Source organism: Marmota flaviventris, chromosome X (genome assembly GCF_047511675.1).
Source record: "Marmota flaviventris isolate mMarFla1 chromosome X, mMarFla1.hap1, whole genome shotgun sequence".
In the NCBI taxonomy this organism is placed as follows: Eukaryota; Metazoa; Chordata; class Mammalia; order Rodentia; family Sciuridae; genus Marmota; species Marmota flaviventris.
Genome location: NC_092518.1, coordinates 66,811,096 through 66,826,369, shown reverse-complemented (window position 1 = coordinate 66,826,369; position 15,274 = coordinate 66,811,096). Strand labels below are relative to the sequence as shown.

At 33.4% G+C, this 15,274-nt stretch overlaps 1 protein-coding gene across 1 annotated transcript in view; it reads right to left on the bottom strand.

The window, feature by feature from the left end:
* Positions 1 to 15,274, bottom strand: part of LOC114091157 (sodium/hydrogen exchanger 2-like) — a 90,370-nt gene that overhangs the window by 40,140 nt on the left and 34,956 nt on the right. Inside the window, exon 6 of the mRNA XM_027933543.2 lies at positions 1,138 to 1,227. Within this exon, the coding sequence (XP_027789344.2) occupies positions 1,138 to 1,227 (90 nt within the window). The remainder of the gene's footprint in view (positions 1 to 1,137; positions 1,228 to 15,274) is intronic.

Below are 15,274 nucleotides of genomic sequence, written 5' to 3'. Positions count from 1 at the left end.
AAATCATTCTTAATATCTTCTATATTTCAGTATTTTTATTTTCATTTTATATTAGTTTATATATGATAATCAATATTTATATTTATATAAGAGAAATGTAAAAATTAAAGTAAAAATGGGAACAAGGAGAGGAAGAAGGGGAAGGAAAGGAGAAGTACTGGGGACTGAATCAGAGCAAATTAAGAGTCCATGCTTGGGGCTGTGGTTGTGGCTCAGAGGTAGAGCACTTGCCTAGCATGTGTAAAGCACTGGGTTCAAACCTCAGCACCACATAAAACTAAATGAATGGAATAAAGGCATTGTGTCCATCTACAACTAAAATATATATTTAAAAGAGTCCATGCTTATATGATTATGTCAAAATGAACCCCAGTATTATGTATATCTATAATGCCTTAAGAGTAAAGAAAGCAAAAGCAATACAAATTTTATGCCATTAAATATCTCTGACCATCTTGTTACTTCTCATGTAGATATGAGGCATTTTATTTTCAACTCTGGGCATTTAATAAGCCCTGTTTCAAAGAATATACTTTACAAGTTGACTGTTAAAATCTTTAACTTCCTCAGACCTCAATAATATAAGAAATTCCACCAAACAAAAAAATGTCCCCCAAAACTTTCCAATTATATATTAATTACACAATTCAGGGTAAATGCAATTGCTCTACAAAACCAAATACAAAGTAAACTAAGCTACTGGATTAATTGGGCATATATTAAAAATTAGTATGATAAAGTAACCAAGAACACTGATACTAAAAATTTTAAGTAAAAATATTTATCTTTCATAATTATTCAACCAGGATGTGTCCCTGGAGATCATGAAAAACACAATATAAATTTACTGAGTAGGAAGCCAAAGTCACAATGATCTTAAAAATCTCCCAACATAATATAGGAAGCTGTGTAGTAACAGAGAAAAGGTTGAAGTTCACATTCTCCGTGTTCTTAGTCCATCAAAACTGTTTCTTGACTTTTCAAATTACAGATAAGTAAAAAATAATAAATACCAATTTGAAAGTCAAAAAATTATGTCTCATTTTGTTAGGAGGACAATCCAAGAATAAAAAAGATCTTCATATAAGGGTTAGTTTCATCCAACAAGATCAACTAGATGATATTTAGACAGCTTACCCTAATAAGAATTTGTTCACTCACAGTTGGAGAGGTTTCTCTTCTTCTTGTCACATCTAATAAGTCAACAAGAGGACGAATGGTCATCCCCTATAAAATGACAAACAAAAGGTTACATTCTTTTTGTTAGCTAGCAGTTAGATATATTCAATGGATCTGGGATTTAAGAAAATACTTAGCGCAAAACTAATCAGTTAAGCATCAGCTTTGCTTATGCTGTAAGCACCATAAGGTCTGACAAGATAGCTACTTCATGACCCTTACCTAATTTCCACTCTAAAAATTATTCCTCTTACAAAAGGAGAAAGATAGACTAATTCAGGGGATAAGAACCAGAGGAAAAGGGAATATTAGCTCAAAGGGCCTAACTGCAAAAAGCAAGATCTTATACCAACAATGCTGACTTAAGTTTAGCTGTCACAAGTTCCTGTGTCTGGTGCTGGAGTTGTAGCTCAGTGGTAGAGTGCTTGCCTAGCATGTGTGAGTGTTTTAATCCACTTTTTCACTGTTGTGACTAAAGGACCCAACCAGCACAACTGTGGAAGAAGAAACTTTTATTTGAGGGTTCATAGTTTCAGAGGTCTTAGTCCATAGAAGGCCTACTCCATTCCTCAAGGCTCAAGGTAAGGCAGAATATCATGGAGGAAGAGTGTGGCAGAAGGAAGCAGCTCACATCATGGTGAGCAGGAAATACAGAGAGAGGTCTCCACTTGTCTGATACAAATATATACACTAAAGCCACACCCCAATTCCCACCTCTTCCAACCACACCATACTACTTCAGTTACCACTCAGTCCCTATCAGGGGACTAAATCAATGATTGGGTTAAGACTCTTACAAGTCAATCATTTCTCCTCTGAACCTTCTTGCATTGTCTTACACATGAGATTTTTGGGGACACCTCACATCCAAACCATAATAGTGAGGCACTGGGTTTCATCCTCAGCACTATATAAACAAACAAGCAAACAAACAAATAAATAAAGGTACTGTGCCCACCTAAAACTAAGAAAATATTTTTTAAAAAAACAAGATTGTGTGATTCCTTGGGAAAACAGGATATAAGACCCACAAAGAAAAAAGAATCCAATTATGGTGATCAAGAGTCACCCCTAGCTAAATTGTCATGTATAAATAACCGTCAATAAATACAGTAGGTTGGTCTAGGAGGTGGAGACAAAACAAGAATTTCCTTGATACTATAAACACCTGAGCTCACGAAGAGAGCTGGAGTCAATCTCTGCAATGATCTGGACTCTCCAGTCTAAAGTTGCACTTTATTACTTTCTCTTTGCTAATTAAGGCTCTGTTTGGTGACAGAACTGTGTTATGTCTCATTCAAAATTTTCTCAGCAAGGCCACAAGAATGGAGGAGGGCTTTCCATCAGAATATATATTTGGTGTCATGACTGATCTGCTCCTTCTGAGTAAAAGATTACTATAGCTCACCTCTTACCAGAGCTGAGTCTGAAATATTTACTACTTTACTCACTCCATTCTGTGCATATTGATAGTTTGGGGGGTTTTCATTTTCCTGATATATTGCTTTTGCCACATACTAGGTCCCTGTGCTCACTGTCAGACTAACTAGTGCTTCATATGCATGTTTATTAAGGAGGCTCAAAGTACCCCCAGTGAACCAAGAGAATGCTTACCAACTGCCCAATATTTTATGGAGGTTCTATTGTCCTTGTAGTGCCCTAGAAGAGAGCGATATCTAGTACAACACCATAACTATTTGGAGCATGTATGTTGGATTGAAGTGAGCATATGTGGGATACAAATAAAGGCAAAGGAGACCAGACTATAGTACATGAATCAAGTATATGATTTCTGAGTGCATATTCTTAAGAGTACGAAAGTAAAGAATCAACAAGTAAAAATAAAAGAGGAGTGTAAAACATATGCACGAATGGTTATAAGTATGAGCATATTTTTGGTAGGGAAGGTTAAAAAAAAGAAAGAAGATATGCTTGTTTAAGAGAGGATTTTGTATAGTGAAATAAGATTTGGTCATAAAGTAAAATGACTGGGTTTCCCCAAAATGGAGAAAGTCAAATAAGAAATTTGATTATAGAAAGTCATAGAGTCTAAGTCATAAATTTTGTCAATATTAAAACAGATGGCGCTCTCTCTCTCTCTCTCTCTCTCTCTCTCTCTCTCCCTCCCTCCTTCCCTCCCTCCCTCACCCTCTCCCTCTCTCTCTCCCTCTCTCTCTCATCACATTGACCTCCCAAAGCATTAGCTTACAGAATATAGTTATTTGTAGTTTATTTCAAATGGCAGCAGGAGAGGCCAAAGGAAGTTTAGTGTTTGTTCTTCTTGGAGCTAATTTCTTGCTATGTGACATGGCAATTCCACCATAGATGGTTCCTGGCTCACTAAGGAAAAAAATTAACTCCTTCCCTGCAGTAGCTTTGTATGAATTTCTGTTATCTCATGTTTTTAAGCCCTGGTAGTGGAAATAGACTAAGGCTTCCTACTTCTCAAATTGCTGGCTACTCAGACACCATTTGTTTGAGGATGACAATCTCTAATGCTAGTTATCAATTTATTCCATTTCTATCTCACTTAAGAGTTATTATTTACTGTCATGGGATACATGACTAGCAAGCTATGAGGAAAAAAAATAGCCCCAACTCCCGCTCTTCACCAGCTAGGTCAGCAGGGCCTCCAGGACGGACTGATAGAATTATGAGATACAGAAAGAGGATGGGTGCCTCATGGCCTAGTTATATGATTTTAGAACATGGAATGGAGGCAATAGTAAGAGTGACCATTAGTCTGAACCTCACTTAGGAGACATTGATAGGGATGCCCAGGTTGGTCTCCAACCCAAGAGACACTGAGCTTAATTCAGATATGTCCACTCACCTGAAGATTCTGTGATCACTCTCTCTTTTTTTTAGAGAGAGAGAGAGAATTTTAATATTTATTTTTTTAGTTTTCGGCGGACACAACATCTTTGTTTGTATGTGGTGCTGAGGATCGAACCCGGGCCGCACGCATGCCAGGCGAGCGCGCTACTGCTTGAGCCACATCCCCAGCCCCACTCTCTCTTTTGACAAATAAAAAATTTCATGTTAGTTCCTCTCATTCTCTACTGAGCTGTATCTTCAATGACTGAAGTAAATTTGACCCTGAGATACTCAAGAAAAAGGGGTTCATTTTTTTATAACAGTGCTTGACATCAACATCAAGCTTGGGAGTCATTAATAATGGCCCCTTAATGTGAACCTTAACACATATACCTTCTTGCTGTTAGACCTTTTCTGCGAACAGGAAGACAAAAAGGGGAAGTACAGATCTTTTCCAAACTGAAGGAAGATAAATAGCTATACCAACAATGCTGGCTTGACCCAGATTTTATGGCAGACCTAAACATGTTCCCTCCAAGACTGGGAGATAAGCCGCCTATGACTCCTCCTCCAGAAAAACCAAAACCTACACCTGCCACTGTCATGGTATGTCCCAATACTATTCTTCCTCACCTAGCCCTCCATACCCAGGAGAGATGGGAATGGAATGGTCAGAAACTGAGTTGATGAAACAAAGAATGTCATAGCCTCTGGTGTGTGGGAATAGCAAAACACATGTAAAAAGTTGGAAAAGATTTAAATCCTTTCAATTAATTAATTAGTAGCTACAGGAACAGTTGCACTATCTAGTAACAGTTATTCTCCAAAATGGAAGATTCCTTAACTGTAAGTCAGGATCACATTTGTCTATATTTTCAAGAAGAATGCTGTTTTTAAAGCATTCAGTCTGGTAAAGGTACATCAAAATATTAATCAGTCTGGTAAAGGTACATCAAAATATTAAAAGGCTAGTGGATAAAGCAGTTAATCAACAGTCCTGCCTCAGTGTCACCACAAAATCTGTCAAAACAGCTATTTCATGACTATTGCCTGATCTCGGTTCTATAAACCATTTCTTTTATCTATTACAAATATTGATAAAGTCAGAGGCTAAGAACCAGGGAACAGGGAAATGTCTGCTTAAAATGGTCTAACTGTTAAAACATCTTGAACAAAACCTTACACTAACAATACTAATCATATGGTGGCCCATGATAAGCTGTCACAAAATTCTGAGCCCCTTGGAAAATAAGATACAAGGCCCTCTAAGGAAAATCAAGCTGATTAGTGACCAAAAGTCACCCCTAGATGATCAGCATATATTAGTAACTGAATAAAATAGAATAAGTGGATCTGGGAAGTAAAGATTGTGGAAAACTTCCTTATCACTCACTACAGCTTAGCTCACAAAGAGACCAGGGGTTAATCTTCTTTGGGGCAACTAGTCTCTCCCATCTGATGGTGCACTTTCATATTTTCTCTTTATTAATTAAAGTTCCATTTCATGTTACTTAAAACTGTGTGTGTCTTGTCTAAATTGTTCCAAAAAAAAAAAAAAAAGACACAAAAACTGAGGACAGGAAAACTTTCCTGTGCAACACTTTGACATAAAATTAGTGCTTGAATATATTCTTGATGTATTTGTGTGTATGTTTATGTGTTCATGTGTGTGCATGGATACACAAGTCTATCTTCTATTTCTGGCCAAAATGAAGGGAATTTAGAATATTAAGAGTAATGATTGGGGGGCGCTGGGGTAGTGGCTTAGCAGTAGAGTGCTTGCATAGCACATGCGAGGCCCTGGGTTCAACCCTCAGCACCACATAAAAATGAATAAATAAATAAAACAAAGGTATTGTGTCCACCTACAACTAAAAAAAAATAAACAAAAAAAAAAGAGTAATGATTGGGCCTAAAATAATACCTGAGAGAAAATCAGTGCTTCTTTTTTCACAGAGGTCAATGGGAAATATAGGTCACTTAATAAAATGCAAATATAGGTCACTTAATAAAAGGGTTTTATGACCAAAATTGAATTGTTATATATTGGAGCTGAGAGACACTCTATCATGTTTTTGAATGTGATTATCCCATTGTTGATCACTTATAAAAATAAGCATATTGTGTTCCATTGATCTGTGTGTGTCCATTTTTATATTTATTCCATAATATTTAAGTTATTATAACTTTCTTGTATATTTTGTGATGCCTCCAGCTTTGTTCATTTTGTTCAAGATTGCTTTAGTTATTTGGCATCTTTGTGGTTCAATAGGAATATTAAGATTTTTTTTTCTATTTCCATGAAGAATGACATTTTAGCCCTATTCATGATAGCAAGGGTATTCATTAAATTATATTTCCATCAACAGATGAATGAATAAAGAAAGGTATTACATACATACAATGGAATATTATTCAACCATTAAAATATGTAATCCTGTAATTTATGATAACATGAATAGATATGAAGACAGTTATATTAAGTAAAATAGCAAAACACAGAAAGACTAATACCACATGATCTTACTCATTTGGAATCTAAAAAAAATTATCACATAGAAATTGAAAATAGAATAGTGGTTACCAGAGACGAGGGAAAGTATCAGGGAGGAGGAATGGAGAGAGGATGATCAACAAATTTAATACTACAGATAGAAGGAATAAACTCTGGTTTTCTATGGCAGAGTAGAGTGAATATACTTAGCAATAATGTATTATTTATCTCAAAACAGCTAGAAGAAATGATTTTGAGTGTATCAACATAATGATTAACTTCAAAAGTGATGGATATGCTAACCACCCTAATTCAATCATTACCCAAAGTATACATCAATCAAAACATCCAATTTTTATGTGTATGAAGGAATATATCAAATGAATTCTACTTTTATATATAATTATAATCCACCATTTAAAACAAATAAATAGAAGTGAGACCAGTAGAGGAGAGGAAGAGGGTCAGGAGAATGGAGGAGAGGAAAGAAGGGAAATACTAGGAAATGAAATGGAGCAAATTCTGTTATTTGCATGGAAGGATATGTAAAATTAACCCCACTATTATGTATGATTATAATTTGCTAACAAAACAGAATAAGTCATCACATTGTACACTATAAGTAACATACAATTGCAATGTGTTAATAAAATATTCATAGTAAATTAACATATTTCCACCTCTGCCATTAGTAATGATGAAGTAAAGTCCAAAGTTCCAGAAGTCTTATACTTAATATTTTTAAATAATTATACTGATTAGATGATAAGCTTGGATAAGTTCAGCTCAGTGTTTCCTCTGTCTACTACTGTAGCCCAAGCATTCTGCATGCTACCCAGAAAATAAATGTTAAACAACAAATATTTTTTGAATACATCAAAAATATTAAGCAACATAAATGACAAACTAAAATAGCAGTAAAAGCACTTTACTATTATGCCATACAATTGTGTGTTCTAGTTAAAACAGAAAAATATACTATGAAGAGAACCAATTGGCCACCACTTATAATAAAGATTCATTATGAATCTTCTAATCTGGCTTTTAGAAAACAGAAGTAAATATTTATTTGAATTGCACTTATCCTAATAAGATCTAAGGAAATGGAAAAAAAGTTACACTAACAGCTTATATCTAACAAATGTACTTCTACTTCTACCAGAATAGTTTGACAGTCCTTAATTGTCAGAGATTACCATTTAAAAGCAGGGGTAAGGATTGGGCTGATGAATTCTATTTATCCATAATTTATTATTAAGGACATTTCACTCCCTAGTATATCATTTTGAGAGTCCCAATGTGAACATTAACATTGATTCTCAAATCCTTAACTGGATCCATAGTCTACATTCACTTAATATCTGATTTTAGGAACATATTAGTGCCTTAATATAGAAATATATTAGATAAAATACCAATTTTGAAGATTTTGAACACATTCATAACAATGCCATTAAATGAACTAACAGCAAGCGTGAGTGATGTTTGCTTCTTCACCTTCCATGTCAAGGATAAAGCAAAAATAATAACAGAGTAAAGAAAGAAAATGGAATGCTAAATATTGTCCAAAACAAAGTTTTGTTTTGGTTTCTAAAATCAAATTGTGGTTAAGAAAGAATTGATATTTTCTCCAGAGACTAATGGAGGAACAAGAATTTTAAAGAACAGATATAAAACCCAGTGTCAAAACCCTGAGGTGACTGGGGAAATCGTTGGTAATAGAAAACAAAACCTATTGCTTTCAAATGAGCTTTTGTACTACTTAGTCATTTCCAATGCATTTTTGAAATGCATCTTCATAAAGTTGCTACTTTCATCTTAAAAACATTGAAAAAAATGCAGTAATTTCCATTAATGTTAAGGTTGAATCTTAGATACTTAAGGAGTCCTAGCCCTTTATCAGCTTTTCAGCTCCTTTAAATGACAGAAATACCTTACTGTGACCCTGTTTTTTAAAAAAAGAAATATCACCCAAAGAGCTTCCTTTCTGACTTGGAACTATGAAATTTTGTTGTTGTTTTGCAATTTGCTTCTGAATTACCCAAAGTCAGGGGATCATCTTATTCATATGGCTTCCATAACTAATTTAATGTAATTCCTGCTTTTTACATAATCTTTGAGTTCTGGTATTCCACTAATTCATTCTGACATTTGAAAACTTATAGTACAATGGAATTAAAAAAACACATCCTTTTTAATCATGCTTATTACAGACAAAAAGCTCCTCAATGTAAGTAGATCTGACTATGACCTGGTCTTTTAAAAGGCTGACTTCACATTTGCATTTTTAAACTCATCTACACTACTCTCCATCTTCACTGACCTAACAATTTACACCATTCAGTCTACCAGGAATAGATCAAAATTGATGCTTATGAGCTTATGAATATTAAAATGGTAAACCAACAAGATTTTGAGATCTCCTTATACACCCAACTTAATGCATTTGGTATTTTCCATTTGAAACTGTAAACTGCAGCTAAGAAGCTATATCATATAAGTATATTTATACATATAATGTATATATACAAATATACATTCAATACATGAGAATATCTGTAGTAACTAGCAAATCTGACTAAATGGAGTATTTAGAGATCAAGATTATATATATATATATATATATATATATATATATATATATATATATATATATATATTATATATTATATATTATATATATATATATAAAATATATATATATAATTATGATATGCATTGATATCTTATTTACCCCTGCATATAAACTACATTAACTATTTAAACATTTACTTTTTCACAGATGTTCATGCACATTTCATTTTGTTTAGGCAGTGTATTAGATGCTGAGTATGTAGTATTGAGAAAAGCATAAATATGGTTTGCATTCATGGAATTTACAGTTTAGTAGAGAAGACAAACATCACAAAGAGGAGAAAAAAAGCAAGTAAATATAAGAAGATGGATGGATGGATGGATGGATGGATGGATAGATATACAGACAGACAGAAACTAGGAAGAAAAAAAAAACTGGGGTAAAGTGATACGGAAAAAAGGGAGTTGGGAATCCACTTAGATATAATGGTCTGAGAAGGTTTCTCTGCGGAGGCAAATAATTGCCTAAGGCTTAAAGAATAAGAGGAAACCACACATTCATGGAATTAGGAGAGATTATTCTAGGTGGAGAAATCACATCTCTGATAGACTCAAGACAGGGAAAAAGTTCCTCATGTTTGAAGAAATTAAAGGCTATAAATTACAGTGGATAAGATGGAGAGTTGCTCAAAAACATGAGGTTTCAGAGGTAGAAATGAGTCATACTGGTTCCAATTTAGCCACTAAGAGATTTAGATTTTATTAAAAATTCCAAAAGAAAGAATAAAAATACTTTTGGAAGGTAAATAATGAAAATTGTGTTTTGATCCATGGATTGAACTATGAAAGAAATAATGAACATTTTAAGGCAGTTCAGGAAGGAGATGATAAGTAACTTTAGAATGGTGACAATGGGAATGAAAAACAGCATGTGAATATGGATTAAACAAGGAGACACATCACCTGGCACTGGGGGCACATGCCTGTAATCCCATTGTCTCAGGTGGCTGAAGCAAGAGAATCGCAAGCTCAAAGCCAGCCTAAGCAACAGCAAGGCACTGAGCAATTCAGTGAGACCCTGTTTCTGAATAAAATACAAAATAGGACTAGGGATGTGCTCAGTGGCTGAGTGCCTCTGAGTCAAATCCCTGGTACCAAAAAAAAAAAGAGAGAGTCACATATAGGGACATTTATGGATGCACCATTTGTAAAAGGAAAAAAAAGAAGGAAAGAAATCACAAATACCAATTGAAATGAGAATGAATAAAGTGTTATATAATCACAAAATGCAAAATTATAGAGAAGAGAAAATAAATGAACTACAATAATTCAGAACAATATAAATAAATATCAGTAATATAATGTTAAACCAAAAAATCCAAAAGACAACGTGTAACACACACACACATGTTTCTATAAAGTTGAAAAACTACACATTATAAATGAACTACAACAATTCAGAACAATATAAATAAATATCAGTAATATAATGTTAAACCAAAAAATCCAAAAGACAACGTGTAACACACACACACACACATGTTTCTATAAAGTTGAAAAACTACACATTATATTATTTATGTATATTTGTCTACGATATTTCAAAATTGGTACTTAAAAGACAAGAAAATGTTAAATGATACATTCAGGATATTGTTCATGTGTGATATGAAGAGGCAAGAGATAGAATAGGGTAAAATCACTTAAGATATTATTATATTCCATTTTTAATGTTGAATGGTAGTTTCACAGCTATTCAAAGTATAATAAGAGTGATGGCAGTGAGATGGCAAATAGGAAGGGCATATCCTCATTCCCCAACAGAAACAGCAATTTAACAATGATATACGGACTGAAATATTCTTATGAGAAGTTCAGAATCCAGTTAAGAATTTACAATATTCTAAATGAGCACAAAACTGAGAATAATCACATGGAAATTGGTAAGAAGAACAATTTGTGTCAACTCCTCCCAAAACTGGCAAAGCTCCACACCAACAGCAGACTTGATCACGTAGAACAATGGATTAGTAAACTAAAAGACAGGTCATTTGAATTTACCTAGACTAACAAAAAAATGAAAAAGAGTAAAGGAAAGTAATGGAATTCATGAGGCATGATCAAGTGGACAATATGAAATTACCAGAATGATATGAGAGACAGAAACAGAAAAAGAGAGAATATGAATGGTGGGCATCTTATTTAAAGAAATAATGGCAGACAACATCTCAAATTTAGGGAGGGAAATGGAGATCCAGATGCATTAAACAAAAACAATTCCAAGAGGGATGAACCCACAGAGATCTACACTCACAAATTACAGTCAAATTTTAAAAGTCAAAGTGAGAGAAATTTGAAAACAGGAAGTTACTCATTGTATATAAGGGAGCCCCCATAAGATTATCAGTGGATTCATCAGCAGAGTTTTCACATGCCAGGAGGAGGTAGATGAATGACACAAAGGGCTAAAAGAAAAAAAAATAAGCTTCCCACCAATAATACTTTTACCTGGAAAATCTGTCTTTCAAAAATTAAGGAAACACTGGCCAGAGCAATTAGACAGACAAAAGAAATTAAAGGGATACACATAGGAAAAAAATTAAAGGAATACACATAGGAAAAGAAAAACTCAAATTGACACTATTTGCTGAAGATATGATTCTATGCCTAGAAGACCCTAAAAGTTCCACCAGAAAACTTTGAGAACTAGTAAATGAATTTAGCAAAGTAGCAGAATATAAAATCAATACCCATAAATTAAAGGCATTTCTGTATATAAGTGACAAATCCTCAGAAAGAGAAACGAGAAAAACTACCCTATTTACAATAGCCTCAAAAAAAATATTTCAGAATTAATGAAAGAGGTGAAAGATTTATATAATAAAAATTACAGAACATAAAGAAAGAAGTCAAAAAAGATCTTCGAAGATGGAAAGATCTACCTTGCTGTTAGATAAGCTGAATTAATATTATCAAAATGACTATATGACCAAAAGCACTATACAGATTTAATGTAATTCCAATAAAAATCCCAATGACATTCCTCATAGAAATAGAAAAAGCAGTTATAAAATTCATCTGGAAAAATAAGAGACCCAGAATAGCTAAAACAATTCTTAGCAAGAAGAGTGAACCTGGTGGCATCACTATATCAGACCTTAAACTATACTACAGAGCAATAGTAACAAAAACAGCATGGTATTGGCACCAAAACAGATGGGTAGGCCAATGGTATAGAATAGAGGACACAAAGACTAACCCACAAAATTACAATTATCTCATATTAGACAAAGGTTCAAAAAACATGCATTGGAGAAAAGATAGCCTCTTCAACAAATGGTGCTGGGAAAACTGGAAATCCATATGCAACAAAATGAAATTAAATACCTATCTCTCACCATGCAAAAAACTCAACTCAAAATGGATCAAAGACTTAGGAATAAAACCAGAGACCCTGCATCTAATAAGAAAAAGTAGGCCCTAATCTCCATCATGTGGGATTAGGCCCCAAATAAGACTCCTATACCAAAAGAATTAAAATCAAGAATCAATAAATGGGATGGACTCAAACTAAAAAGTTTCTTCTCAGCAAAAGAATCCATGAGATGAATAGAGAGCCTACATCCTGGGAGCAAATTTTTACCCCTCCCACATCAGATAGAGTACTAATCTCTAGGGTATATAAAGAGCTCAAAAAGCTAAACACCAAAAAAAAAAAAAAAAAAAAAAAAACCAAATACTCCAATCAATAAATGGACCAAGGATAATATATAGTCAACAAATATATAAAAAATGTTCATCATCTCTAGCAATTAGAGAAATGCAAATCAAAAATACTCTAATATTTCATCTCACTTTAGTCAGAATGGCAGCTATTACGAAGATAAACAACAGTAAGTGTTGGCGAGGATGTAGGGAAAAAGGTATACTCAGACACTTCTGGTGGAACTGCAAATTGGTGCAGTCAATATGGAAAGCAGCATGGAGATTTCTTGGAAAATTGGAAATGGAACCACCATTTGACCCAGTTATCCCTCTCCTCAGTCTATACCCAAAGGACTAAAAACAGCATACTACAGGGATACAACCACATCAATGTTTATAGCAGCACAATTCACAATAGCTAAACGGTGAAACCAACCTAGATGCCCTTCAATAGATGAATGGATAAAAATAAGTGTGGCACATATACACAATGGAATATTACTCAGCAATAAAAGGAATAAAATTATGGCACTTGCAGGTAAGTGCAATTACCTGCAATGTAATGGATGGAATTAGAGAAGATAATGCTAAGTGCAGTTATCCAGTCTCAAAAAAACAAATGCTCAATGTTTTCTCTGATATAAGGAGGCTGATTCATAGTGGGGTAGGGAGAGGAAGCATGGAAGGAACAAATGAACTTTAGATAGGGCTCAGGGGTGGGAGGTAAGGGAGGGGCCATGGAGTTAGAAATGATGGTGGAATGTGATTGACATTATTATACAAAGTACATATATGGAGACACAAATTGGTGTCAATATTCTTTGCATATAGCCAGAGATATGAAAAATTGTGCTCTATAAGTGTAATAAGAATTATAATGCATTCCACTGTCACATATAAATAAAATAAATAAATAGATAGATAGATAGATAGATAGATAGGGCTAGGATTGTGGCTCAGCAATAGAGCACTTGCCTAGTGCGTGCGAGGCCCTGGGTTTGATTCTCAGCACCACATATAAATAAATAAATAAAAAGAAAGGTATTATTTCTAACTACAACTATTTTTTTTAAAAAAAATAAGGAGATAAAGACTTTTTCAGAAAAAAAAATAATGCAGAGGGAGTTCATCATTATCAGAACAAACTTAAAAATTTTTTTTGAAAAGACATTTTTCAAGTTAAAATTAAAGGAAGCTAAACATCAATATGAAAGCAAATCAAGCATGAAATCTATCACTCTTTAATATTAAATACAAATTTGATAAATTAGACAAAGAAAGAATATATCTCACCACAATAAAGGCCATATATGACAAGTTCATACTTAGTATCATAGTCATTGATGAAAAAACGAAAACTTTTTCTCCACAATTAGTAACTAGGCAAGGATGCTTCTTGTGTTATTTCTATTTAATATAGTACTGGAAATCATTGAGTAATTAAGCTACAGAAAGTAATAGAAGTATCAGAATCAGTAAAATCATAAAAGCAACCCAACTGAAAAAAGGACAAAACTTGAACAGACATTTCTCCAAAGACATAAAAATGGCCAACTGATATATGAAAATATACTCAACATAACTAATTATCAGGGAAATATATATATATATATATATATATATATATATATATATATATATATATATAATATCACTTCATACTGTTATGTTTATTATCAAAATAGTAAAAGACAATGTGAAATTGGAAATTCACATGGAAAAATTGAAACCCTTGTAGATACGCTATTGGTGGTAATTGAAATGGCGCAACTTCTATGGGAATTATCATTGTAAATGACTCATAAAATTAAACACTAACACTACCATACAACCCAGAATTCTCCCTTCTGGTTATAGATGCAAAAAGAAATGAAATCAGGATCTCAATGCGATATCTACATTTCCATCTTCATAGCAACATCATTCACAATAACTAACATAGAAAAAACACAAATATCCATCAAAGGATGAATAGATAAAGAAATTGTGGTACTGTGTATACATATATATTAATTTTTTCTGGCCTTAAAATAGAAGGAAATCCTTCCATATCTGATGATACAGAAAAACTGGGAGGGCAATACGCTAAGTGAAATTAGCATAGTCACAGAACAATCAAGACTACTCTACAATATTCAAACTCATGGAAGGAGAGAGCAGAATGGTAGCTATCAGAGACTGGATTGATAAATATATTTCAAAATAAATGAATTCTAGATATCTGATGTACAAGATTTTGCCTACAATTAACAATACTGTATTAAGTACTTAAACATTTGTTAAGAGGATAGATAATTTTAAGTGTTCTTACCACAATTTGAAAATTGTGGTAAGAATTTATGAGATAATTCTAGCCTCTCATAAATCAAAATTATTAACATAATCTTGTATGCTTGGACATTTTTAAAAATAAAAAAAAACATTGAAAATATATTTAAATATTAGAAACCACAGGACACAATGGGAGAAATAAGAAAGGAATGAATCAAAGATGCAACTACATTT